The 12010-nt window shown below is 41.8% G+C and overlaps 1 protein-coding gene across 3 annotated transcripts in view; it reads right to left on the reverse strand.

Annotated features, from left to right (window-relative positions):
• Positions 1 to 1395: 1395 nt before the first annotated feature.
• The window catches only part of dis3l2 (DIS3 like 3'-5' exoribonuclease 2), a 188196-nt gene continuing 177581 nt past the window's right edge, over positions 1396 to 12010 (reverse strand). For all 3 annotated transcript variants that reach the window (XM_033031333.1, XM_033031335.1, XM_033031334.1), the window contains exons 19-21: positions 8286 to 8390; positions 2378 to 2479; positions 1396 to 1920 (exon numbers count right to left, since the gene is read on the reverse strand). In XM_033031333.1, the coding sequence (XP_032887224.1) occupies positions 1828 to 1920; positions 2378 to 2479; positions 8286 to 8390 (300 nt within the window). In that variant the 3' untranslated portion in view covers positions 1396 to 1827. The remainder of the gene's footprint in view (positions 1921 to 2377; positions 2480 to 8285; positions 8391 to 12010) is intronic.

Genomic DNA, 12010 nt, shown 5'->3' on the forward strand with positions numbered 1-12010 from the left:
TCCGAGGCCGGGTCGCCGCTACCGCTGCCCCAGCTCCGAGGCCGGGTCGCCGCTGCCGCTGCCCCAGCTCCGAGGCAGGGTCGCCGCTGCCCCAGCTCCAAGGCTGGGTGACCGCTGCCGCTGCTGCTGCCCCAGCTCCGAGGCCGGATCTCCGCTGCTGTCGGAACACCGCAGCACCGGTGTCGGACCGCTGGAGCTGGAACGCTGCCCCAGCTACGCTATTAGGCCTCGGCGGAGACGGAGACGGGGGATACAACAAGAAAAGTCGCACCCCCCCCCCCCCCCGAAGGAAGAGACCAAAAACATGTTTCTCCCACACACATACACAACCTAATAAACCAAAGATTAACTAAAACAGGACAAAAGAACAACAACAAAAAAAAAGAAAAAAACAGACGGACTGCAGGCGAGCCGCAGCTTTAGGAAAAAAAAAAAATAGTGGGGGGATAAGGGAGGTGAGGAGTGGGGGAGGTGGGGGATAGAGGGGGTAGGGAGGGGGAGGAGCTATGGAGGGAGGGAGGGACTGAGGGTAGGGGAAAGGAGAGAGAGAGGTGAGGGAGGGAGAGGTGTGGGAGGAAGAGGTGAGGGAGGGATTGGGCGAGGGGAGGAGGAGAGGGGAAAGATGAGGGAGGGTGAAGAGGAGGGGGAGGGAGTGCTGGGGATGAGGGGAAATGGGCCGCGCATGTGCAGTTGGGGGCTATGGGTGGGAGTGGTGGAATATTGGGTTGGGGAGAACAGGTTGCTTTGGGGGACCAGGCCTCCCGTGTGACAGGGACCCAATGGGTCCCACTTAGTCTAGTGTCATCATAAAACTTAGAGTTGAATAGAGTTCAAGCAGAATTTGCCTGCAGGGGTGAGTGGACTGGTAGTGTGGTAAGGAGCTGAGAACGCATCCCTGCAGGGCTGGTGTGGGGATGTTTTGTTGCCAATCCTCTATGCTACACTTCCACTGGACAAAAGTGGAATAGCTTTTCAGGAGAAATTGTGAGAGCTTACCTCAGATGCCAATAAAGTCCACTGTGACAATAGACAATAGAGTCCACTGTGATAAGCGAACAACAAAGCAGTGGTTGGAGCCCCCCCGGAAAACACTTTTAGAATCATGGAGAGAGTCACACAGCATGGAAACAGCTTTTTGCCCACTGCAGCTGTGATCAACATCAAGTCTCCATCCACACTCGTTGCATGTTCACTTATCCTTCAATCTCCCCATTGATTCTTTTGCCATCAATTCCACCCAGGGCAAATTAAAGCAGCCAATTAACCTACCAACTACAACACAGCTTTGGCATGTAGTAGAAAGCAGAGTAGCCGGGAGAAACCCACACAATCCACCCAACATGCAAACTCCACGCAGGCAGCACCCACAGGGTTAGCATCACTGCACCACTCTGCTACCGCATCATCAGCCTTTGTTTTATTAGTTGCACTGAAGTACAATACGACAGACTTCTCCTCAACTGTGTATAAGGCTGGTCTGGATATATATTTAACATAAAACATTGTACACTGCAATATCAATTCATCTTTACCACACACAAATTGTCAAATAGCTCTGTTATTTGCTGACCTACATCTGTAACAACATTGCACAAAATCATGACACAAATAATGCTAAAAGTTCATGCAACAGACTGCCCACTTGTGGTTATATTCTACACACAGTACTTTTTATAATCCTGGTAAAATTTGCTGCAACGGTACTAAATCAAAACTTAAAATTACCATTAAAATGTTTAATTTTTACACAATGTGCATTCGTAAAATAACTTGTAAGTTAACAAACTATTTGGTTTCAGCAGGAATTTTCAGTGGCGATTTCATTCCTCAGGAGTCTGGTCTCTTGAGAACGGCGCTGAACTTGAGGGCTGTGTTGTCTGGTTTTAAGATAACTTCCACCAAAGCAAAAATGCTTATTACCTGGATAACAAAGTTCAATGTCAAGTCAATAAAGTTTTCAAATTAATAAAATGAAAGCTCCAATTTCAAAGTTTTTTTTTAAAATGAGTAAACCTTTTACAAGTGATAATTAGCTGAAGCAATAAAAACGTGGACCTTTGACATCAGTCAAGTTAGCTATAGAATGTTCACTGTCTGAAAGTTTATTAAACTTGCAAAAGTTCATTAAGTTCACCATCAGAATGTAATTTTGTCAACTCAACTTACTGAATTACAGAAAAGTAGTTTTCATTTAATTTCAATATACTGATTTACTATTAATTCCCATCATGTTCACAATACGGAGAGAATGCAATAATATCTTTCAATACTATTTTAAAAGGTAAAAACAAAATGCAAAGGATAATGAGAGTTTCAGTGGCAAAATAAATGGTACAGCTGAGTACAACATTGGTCAGTGACCGCCACAAGCAAGTACCTGGCAAGCTGGTTTCTGATCCTGTGTCTCTGGTTCCCACATCAATCTTAGTTCAGGGTTCTTTCCTGCTCTGTGAAACGTAAACCCTTGGAGAGGAAGACCCTACACAAATGCAAGAGAGGAGGTGGATAGTTAATATTAATGAATGGAATAAAAGCTTTGGCATTTTGAATAAAGAGAAAACAACCATACACAAAGTGATTTATGTTCATGGACATAATTTCCCCACGTTTCACAGCTGACTTTCAGGTTTGTAATTACATTTGGAGAAAAATATTTCCAATCCAAATGTAACCATTCCAAAGTTTGGTGTTAAGTTGCAGTACACACTTGCGAGATCCTTTGGAAGAACAATGGGCTTTCACGTTCCAATATGGAAAGTTCTGTTTGGAACTCTCAAATTACAATAGCAACAGATAGCAAGCACTTTTAACAGCAATTGACTTGCACATTGAAAACCTTTGCTCGTTGCGCATATCTGTAAAGCTTTAAAAAAGTTAAAACTTTACTCTATTAACAATTTACAGCACCACTCCTAGTATGTATAAAATAATTATAATAAACACACCTGGCCCAACAGAAATAGGCAAGGGCCAAATGCAGGCAAATGGGACTAGCCCAAGGTGGGCAGCATGAAGAAAGTAATCCAAAGGATTTGTGTCTGTGCTGTTTAGCTCCATGACTAATTTATAATAATGTAATTAATCTTTCATCATGTGAAATGCTTACCCTCGTTATAATTCATTAGTTATAAATTAGTACCTAAGACTTTCATTGCTAGAGCAGGAACAGTCACTTGATTGCATTGTAAAGTTGTTTCCATTGAACTCTGGTATTTATCCTGGGATAGCATAGACTATCTAACTTCATATCTTCAGCCTCAACTTTGGAGGATAAAATGATTAAACATTGCTTAGTGAATGAAATTAACAAAATGGCATTCAGTCTGCCAGCATTTGCTATGCATTCAGGATGAGGGCACTGGAATTCCAGAAACAAATATTCTTCCGCATCAAAACAGTTCATGTAATTTGCAATGTGCGCAGTGATAGGTAAAGAAAGACCTGATGCATCTTCTCTGAGACTGGGGCACACCAGGAATCGGGTATAGGGTAAACCTGGCCTTCACCACCACTGGTGAGTGACTGGACCGGTAAATTGCAGCTACACCACTGATCCAGACATGAGTAGAAATCCCAACTTCTTCTTCTTCTTTGGAGTTTTACGGCAGCCGGCATCCACAATGTTGCATTGCTGCCACCTTCTGGCTTCACTCCACAGTCCTCATGTCTTTACATTATATCCTTTTTATAAGGCCAGAGGCCCTCAAGAAATTAAACAACACCTTTACTCCTTTTCCTTCCCCTCCATACTCTAGAATGTTCTTTTCTGATATATCTGTCATTCCAATTTTCTTCATTTCACTGATCAAAACTCTTCTTTCTGTTTCATATCTTCTACATGCAACTAGAGCATGCTGAACTGTTTCCGGCTGATGGCATTCCTCACACAGCCCAGTAGGGTGTTTTCCCAACATTTTTATTGTGCTGTTCAGGTGAGTGTGTCCTATCCTCAATCTTGCTAATACTACCTGTTCTCTCCTGTTCCCCCCTCTTCTTGCTGTAATGCCCACTCTATTTTGTAGCGAATAGAGGTGTCTCCCCTTTGTCTCCTGTTCCCAGTATTGTTGCCATTCCTGATTTATTTTCTTCCACACAATGTGTTTTCCTTCAGATTTGGATAATTGTAGGTTTACCTCTATGTTCTCTTTTTTAACGGCCTCTTTTGCTAATTTATCCACTTTTTCATTTCCTAGCACACCAATGTGTGCTGGGACCCACAACAAAGTCACGTCACTGCCCTTCCTTGTTACTTGGCTTAATAGTAGTAGAATTTCATACACTAGGTCAGGCCGCCTATGGGATGCACCAGACCCAATACTCTGGATTGCAGACAATGAGTCGCTACATATTAATACTTTGCATGGTTGCACCTGTTCTATTCACCGAACTGCCATCAAAATAGCGTACAGTTCCACTGTATACACTGCCAAATAGTTATTTGTTCTTTTGCAAATCTCAACATTCATCCCTTGCACTACCACAGCTGCCCCTGTTGTTTCAGCTACTGGGTCCTTTGATCCATCTGTGAAAATTAAGAGGTGTTCCCTGTATCTATTATATATATGGTTATGGTAATCTGTTTTTAGGTCCGAATTTTTTTCCCTCCTTTTTGCCTCCCATATCTCCAGATCAACTTTTGGGATGTTCAGTAACCATATTGGGACAGATGGCCACAATACTGCAGGGCAGAACTCTTTGTCCTCTACTTCCATGTCCCTTGCCACACCTCCTCCAACCCATGTAATGATGGTAATGAAGCTACTGGATTGTAATGAAAGCCCATTTGGCTCATTAATGTCCTTTGGGACAGGGAATCTGTCATTCCCAGCCCAGCTGGCCAGACACATAACTGTGGTCGTCCCATAACTGTGCTCTGGAGTGAACTAGCAATTAGGATTGGGCAATAAACATGGCTCTTGCTATTGCCATCCTCATTGTGGGAACCAATTAAAACTAGAATGGTTCCAACTTGTTGTATTAACAGATGTTGCAACAGCAGGGAATCGACCTTTAAAATTTAAACAACTTCAGAAAAGTTTTCTAAAACTCATTACAAATGTACAGACACTGGCACACTTGATGCCTGATTATTATAGTTCTCTGTACATTCATACTGTGAGCTTTGGTACTACTTCAACCTTAAAAAATGTATGGAGATCGGCACCCAGTCTACAGGAGTGAGCCTGAGACACTTGAGACTGCAAATGCTGGAATCCCGAGCAAAACACAAAGTGCTGGAGAAATTGGCAAGTATGATGTTGTGAGAATTACAGATACATGGCTGCAAGAGGACCAGGGCTGGGAACCGAATATTCGAGGGTATACGTCTTATCGAAAAAACAGACAGGTGGGCAGAGGGGGTGGGGTAGCTCTGTTGGTAAGGAATTAAATTCAGTTCCTTGCAGGGGATGACATAGAATCAGGAGATGTGTCAGTATGGATAGAACTGAGGAATTAAAAGGGGAAAAATACCCTAATGGGAGTTATCTACAGGCCCCCAGACAGTAGCCTGGATGTAAGGGTGCAAGTTGAATCAAGAGTTTAAATTGGCATGTCGTCAAGATAATGCTGTGGTGGTTATGGGAGATTTCAACATGCAGGTAAGACTGGGAAAATCAGGTTGGTTCTGGACCCCAAGAAAGGCAATTTGTTGAGTGCCTCCGAGATGGATTCTTAAAGCAGCTTGTATTGGAGCCTACCAGGGAGAAGGCAATTCTGGATTTAGTGTTGTGTAATGAGCCAAATTTGATAAGGGAACTCGAGGTAAAGGAGCCATTAGGAGGTAGAGACCATAATATGATGTTTTAATCTACAATTTGAGAGGGAGAAGGGAAAATCGGAAGTGTCAGTATTACAGTTGAGCAAAGGGGACTATGGAGCCATGAAGGAGGAGCTGGCCAAAGTTGACTGGAAAGGGACCCGAGCTGAGATGACAGTGGCAGGTATTTCTGGGAATAATACAGAAGGTGCAGGATCAATTCATTCCAAAGAGGAAGAAAGATTATAAGGGGAGTTAGAGGCGACTGTGGCTGACAAGGGAAGTCAAGGACAGTACAAAAATAAAAGAGAAGAAGTATAAAGATGAATGGGAAGCCAGAGGATTGGGAAACTTTTAAAGAGCAGCAGAAGATAACTAAAAAGGCAATACGGGGCAAAAAGATGAGGTACGAAGGTAAGCTAGCCAAGAATATAAAGGAGGATAGTAAAAGCTTCTTTAGGTAGACAAGAGTGCTGGAGAAACTCAGCGGGTGCAGCAGCATCTATGGAGCGAAGGAAATAGGCAATGTTTCGGGCCGAAACCCTTCTTCAGACTCATCAGTTCCTTCTTAAAAGCTTCTTTGGGTATGTGAAGAGGAAAAAAATAGTTAAGACCAAAGTTGGACCCTTGAAGACAGAAACAGGTGAATTTATTATGGGGAACAAGGAAATAGCAGATGAGTTGAACAGATACTTTGGATCTGTCTTCACTAAGGAAGACACAAAAAATCTCCCAGATGTACTAGTGGCCAGAGGACCTAGGGTGAAGGAAATTTACATTAGGCAGGAAATGGTGTTGGATAGACTGATGGGACTGAAGGCTGATAAATCACCAGGGCCCAATGGTCTGCATCCCAGGGTACTTAAGGAAGTGGCTCTAGAAATCGTGGGCACAATGGTGATCATTTCCAACGTTCTATAGATTCTGGATCAGTTCCCGTGAATTGGGGAGTAGCTAATGTTATCCCACTTTTTAAGAAAGGAGGGAGAGAGAAAAGAGGGAATTATAGATCAGTTAGCCTGACATCGGTGGCTGGGAAGATGCTGGAGTCAATTATAAAAGATGAAATATCAGCACATTTGGATAGCAGTAACGATCGGTCCTTGTCAGCATGGATTTACGAAGGGGAAATCATGCTTGACTAATCCTCTGCAATTTTTTTAGGATGTAACTAGGAAAATGGACATGGGAGAGCCAGTGGATGTAGTGTACCTGGACTTTCAGAAAGCATTTGATAAGGTCCCACATCGAAATTAGTGTGCAAAATTAGAGCACATGGTACTGGGGGTAGGGTACTGGCATGGATAGAAAATTGGTTGGCAGACAGGAATCAAAGAGTAGGGATTAACGGCTCCCTTTCAGAATGGCAGGCAGTGACTAGTGGGGAACCGCAAGGCTCGCAGGAAATGTTCCCGATGTTGGGGGAGTCCAGAACCAGGGGCCACAGTTTATGAATACGGAGTAGGCCATTTAGAATGGAGACGAGGAAAAACTTTTACACCCCGAGAGTTGTGAATCTGTGGAATTCTCTGCCTCAGAAGGCAGTGGAGGCCAATTCTCTGGATGCTCTCAAGAGAGAGTTAGATCGATCTCTTAAAGATAGCAGAGTCATCGGATATGGGGAAAACGGGTTACTGATTGTGGATGATCAGCCATGATCACAGTGAATGGTGGTGCTGGCTCGAAGGGCCGAATGGCCTACTCGTGCACCTATTGTCTGTTGTTGCGACAGATTCCATGCAAGCCCATCAACACCTCAGCTGCCATCTGGGCACCTTTCAGCTTTACACGCCCAACAACCTTAACCTTTCTGTTTATTTGGGAACGGGCCATACTTGCCTCCATCCTATCTTCCCTTTTCGATTTTTCATACAGTTGCTAAGCTTTTCCAGCATTTTTTGTTTTTATTACGACTACAAATTTGCTTGAAGTGGATTGCAGAATGGTTCTCAGTAATCCATATCCTTGCGTTCCCTGCAAATCCACTTGTCAGGAAACAACTGTGGCCAGATACCTAGATACCAATATGTGAATCAGTCTCAGGAAGGGCGCTGACCAGAGTGTTTAGGCTCAGGCTGACCCCGAGGACAGATGACCAATGCACGTGGGGGGGGGAGGGCAGAATCAATTACAATCCCTCGAACTGGCAATTAACTAAAGGAAATGCTGACCGCTCATCTCTTTGCAATAGACGGCTACTTTTGATTTTCCTAATGAGCTGCTAGTAACTAAATATTTCATTTGGGTTTGTGAACTGTCTGCATCCTATATACAGCTTTGGGATGAATCGGTTATGGAAAGGTGACATCCTAAACATGAACAGCTGCAAGAAGATTTTTTCTGTTGAATTGGAAAGTTGTGCTAGTTTCAAAGAAATGCCTACAAAAACAATTTTTTTTTTGATAATGTACTTAACAGTACCGCATCTGGAAATTGGAAACTGATAAAAGATAAACATTAAACTATAGTCTAAATGAATAACTAGTTTGAAAAATATTTAACCTTTCAAGCATATTAATAAACTTACATTACAGTAGATCCTCTTTTGGATACCATATCGCAGAACCAGTACATCAAAGGCCTGGTCTAAAACGGCCATCACCATCGCTTCAGATTCCAGAGGACCACATTCCTAATGCAAAATATTAAAGAACTTTGAATAATCACAAACCACATCCTCCCATGATATATTGTGTAGGTGGAGTCAATGGTGGGGAATCTGGTCTGCAGTATGTGATGGACTGGGCTACATCTGCAATTTCTTGGGGTCTTGGGCAGTTGTTCCCAAACCCAAGCCTTGTTGCAGCCTAACAGTATGCTTTCTACAGCGCATCTAGAAAAGTTTGTAAGAGTCATAAGAGACTTGCCAAATTTCCTAAGGAAGTAGAGGCGTTGATGTGTCCCCTTGGCTGTCACTTCAATGTGGTGGGTGCACAACAGATCATTGGTAATATTAACTCCAAGGAAGTCGAAGCTCTCAACCATTTCCACCATTGATACTGATTGGGGCATTTACTCCACCTTGCTTCCTGAAGTAAATAACTAGCTCCTTTATCTTGCTGACATTGAGGGATACGTTGTAGTCCTGACTCCATGTCACTAAGTTCTCTATCTCCTTCCTGTACTCTGTCACATCATTGTTCATGATCTGGCCCACCACATTGGTCTCATCTGCAAACTTTAATGATCTTTTTGAGTCAGTCTTGAGAATTGTTGGCAGCAAAACTCAGGATAAAGCGTGCTAATTAATTTCCATATTCATTGCAAGCATTGTCAACATCGTCTACATGCCGAGAAAAAAGCTATGCAAAAATTCAGGTCAATCTTGGGCTTTGCGCAGGTACAATCTCTCTCAAACCACTTTTGTACAGTCACTTACCTATGTTGGATTTGTCTTAGTGGTATAAAAAGCAAGCTCCTGGGATTTGCATTGCTAAATTTGGCTCCTTTATCTCATTGGCAAAATCACAAACCCACAAACAATGCATGTCGAATTATAACACTGGAGCAACTGAGCTTGCTTCTGTGGCCCAAGCTGTCCCAGAATCTGACCTTAACGTTACTGCATGCTCTTCATCTCAGAACAAAATGTCTTTGTTTTATATTCTCTTTATCCAAGACTATTGGTCAAGAGAGTTTAAATAAATTAACCTTATTTAATTCTATAGGCCATTATCCTTTATCAAAATGTTGTTCTCTTCAGCGTTACACCTGTCCACTTCTGGTTTGCTGATGATTCCCTCACTTTCATTCGGGCTATACTTTCCAAATGTGTTGGAAGGAACTGCAGATGCTGGTTTATACCAAAGATAGAAACAAAAAGTTGGCGTAACTCAGTGGGACAGGCAGCATTTCTGGAGAGAAGGAATGGGTGACGTTTCGGGTTGAGACCGTTCTCTAGATCTTTCCTTAATACATTCTTCAACATTTGCTTACATATGAACTAATGGGCCCTAAATCTCCATTTTGTGTCAGGTTTTATTTGGAGGGTGACAGTGGTGGAAGGGGTTAAAACAAAATCATTATAGATATGATGTCAATCTTATGCGTTGTTATTTACAATATAACAATAAATTGTCAATACTTCTAATTGTAACATTTCCACGGCTTGTTGCCCAGATGCTGCTCTGTGCAGGTCTGACCATGCTGAACTCTATGATGGACTGTTTAAATCTGGTTCAGTGCCATTTATTTTCCCAAGAGTATTTTCATTTTGCTTATACATCTATTTACTTTGGATGAAAGAAAATTCAGTTCAGGATCAAGCCTAGCTTCTTTGAGTTTAGTCTTGGATACGGGATACACTGATACTAACGGGGCATCGGGTGAATGCGTTTGTGTTACTGAGCCACACAAGTTGTGGAACAACTCAGGCGGTAACCATGGTGTGGAGATGAGTTCAATGATATCAGCCTTGGCAGCAGTCGAAGCCTTTGTGCCCTGGAGCTAAAGGGAAACAAATGCCAGTGTTCCTGCTCCCGACTGCTATTCCTATTACTGGAAAATAGACAGGAATATCAGATGGAGGGCAGGATTAGACCTGATTGTGTTAACCCCGACCAAATAGCCCGCTGACTAACAAAATCCACTTCAGACAAATAAAGATGATGGAAGTTAAGGCTGCCGTGGCCACCCCTCAAAACTGATGTAGACTCAAGAGAGTGGAAAATACTGCAAATATGTATCTCAGCAAGGACCATGTATAAAATAACATCTTTATAATGATTAACGTTTGCATGTAATAGCTTCCCACTCAAATAGTTGCCCTGAAGGATGAATCATTGGTGAAAATACAACTGGTTAATAACTCGTCCGACTTTCTGAAAAGTCTAAAGTGGTAAAAGGCTTTTTTGACGACAGGAAAATTAGATTTCAGGCTATTAAAAACACTATCAATCATACAATGGTACAACATATGTCGTGAAATCCTGTTGTAGTTATTACCAAAAACTTCAACGATAAGCATCTATAAGCTCTTTAATGCAAGAAACGACATTTCGTTTGGACCTCAAGGGGTCCAAATGACAATAAATTGAATTGTATTGTATTGTATTGTATTGTTGTAAGTAAGAACTGAAGAGTCTGAAGAAGGGTCTCGACCAAAAACGTCACCCATTTCCTCTCTCCAAAGATGTTGCCTGTCCCACTGAATAACTCCAGCATTTTGTGTCTATCTTTAATGCTAGTAACCCATCTTTTCACTTCATTGCAGTGACAATAATCTTGGCTGCAGGTTAAACACCAAAGTTTCAAGCATTCAAGCAGCGTTCACCTGTTACTACCATTATGCTGCCTCTCCACTCAATCCAGATAGGACCAGCGCGCAGTCTGCCCGTCACTATCCACATGTTCAGTTTTACAACTGCATTTCATCATCCGACAGGTGTATACTTGCAAATTAACACTTTATATATATATATATATATACATACACGCACACATATACACACATATACACATGCACATATATATACACACACACATATACACACACACATATACACACGCACATATTCACATGCACATATACACACACATATACACACATATACATACACACACATATACACACACACATATACACAGACACATATATACATACACACACATATACACACACACAAATACACACACATATATATACACACACACACACATATATACATACACACACACACATATACACACACACACATACACACACACACATATATACACACATACATACACACACATATATATACATACACACATATACACACACAAATACACATATACACACACACACATATATACACACACACATATATATACACACACGCACACATATATACACACACATATATACACACACACATATACACATATATATACATATACACACATATATAAACAACATTTTCTGCAAGATTTGCCTGGGTGTTTCGAGAGTCAAGAGTGTTTTATTGTCATATGTCCCGGACGGGACAATGAAATTCTTACTTGCTGCAGCACAATAGAATATGTGAATATGTAAACATTGTATATAACGGGAAAAGAAAGAAAAGTTCAATAAATAACAAATATAGTGCAAATAACAAACAATAATAAAGTCTTTTGCAGTTCAGAGCTCAGAGCTTATTCGTTTGTCAAAGGTGTTTGGCAAAGTCACAAGAAACTGCAGATGCTGGTTTATAACAAAAGACAGAGTGCTGGAGTAACTCAGCTAGTCAGGCAGTTTCTCTGGAGAACATGGAAAGGTGACGTTTCGGG

The sequence above is a fragment of the Amblyraja radiata genome, chromosome 13 (assembly GCF_010909765.2).
Source record: "Amblyraja radiata isolate CabotCenter1 chromosome 13, sAmbRad1.1.pri, whole genome shotgun sequence".
Taxonomy (NCBI): Eukaryota; Metazoa; Chordata; class Chondrichthyes; order Rajiformes; family Rajidae; genus Amblyraja; species Amblyraja radiata.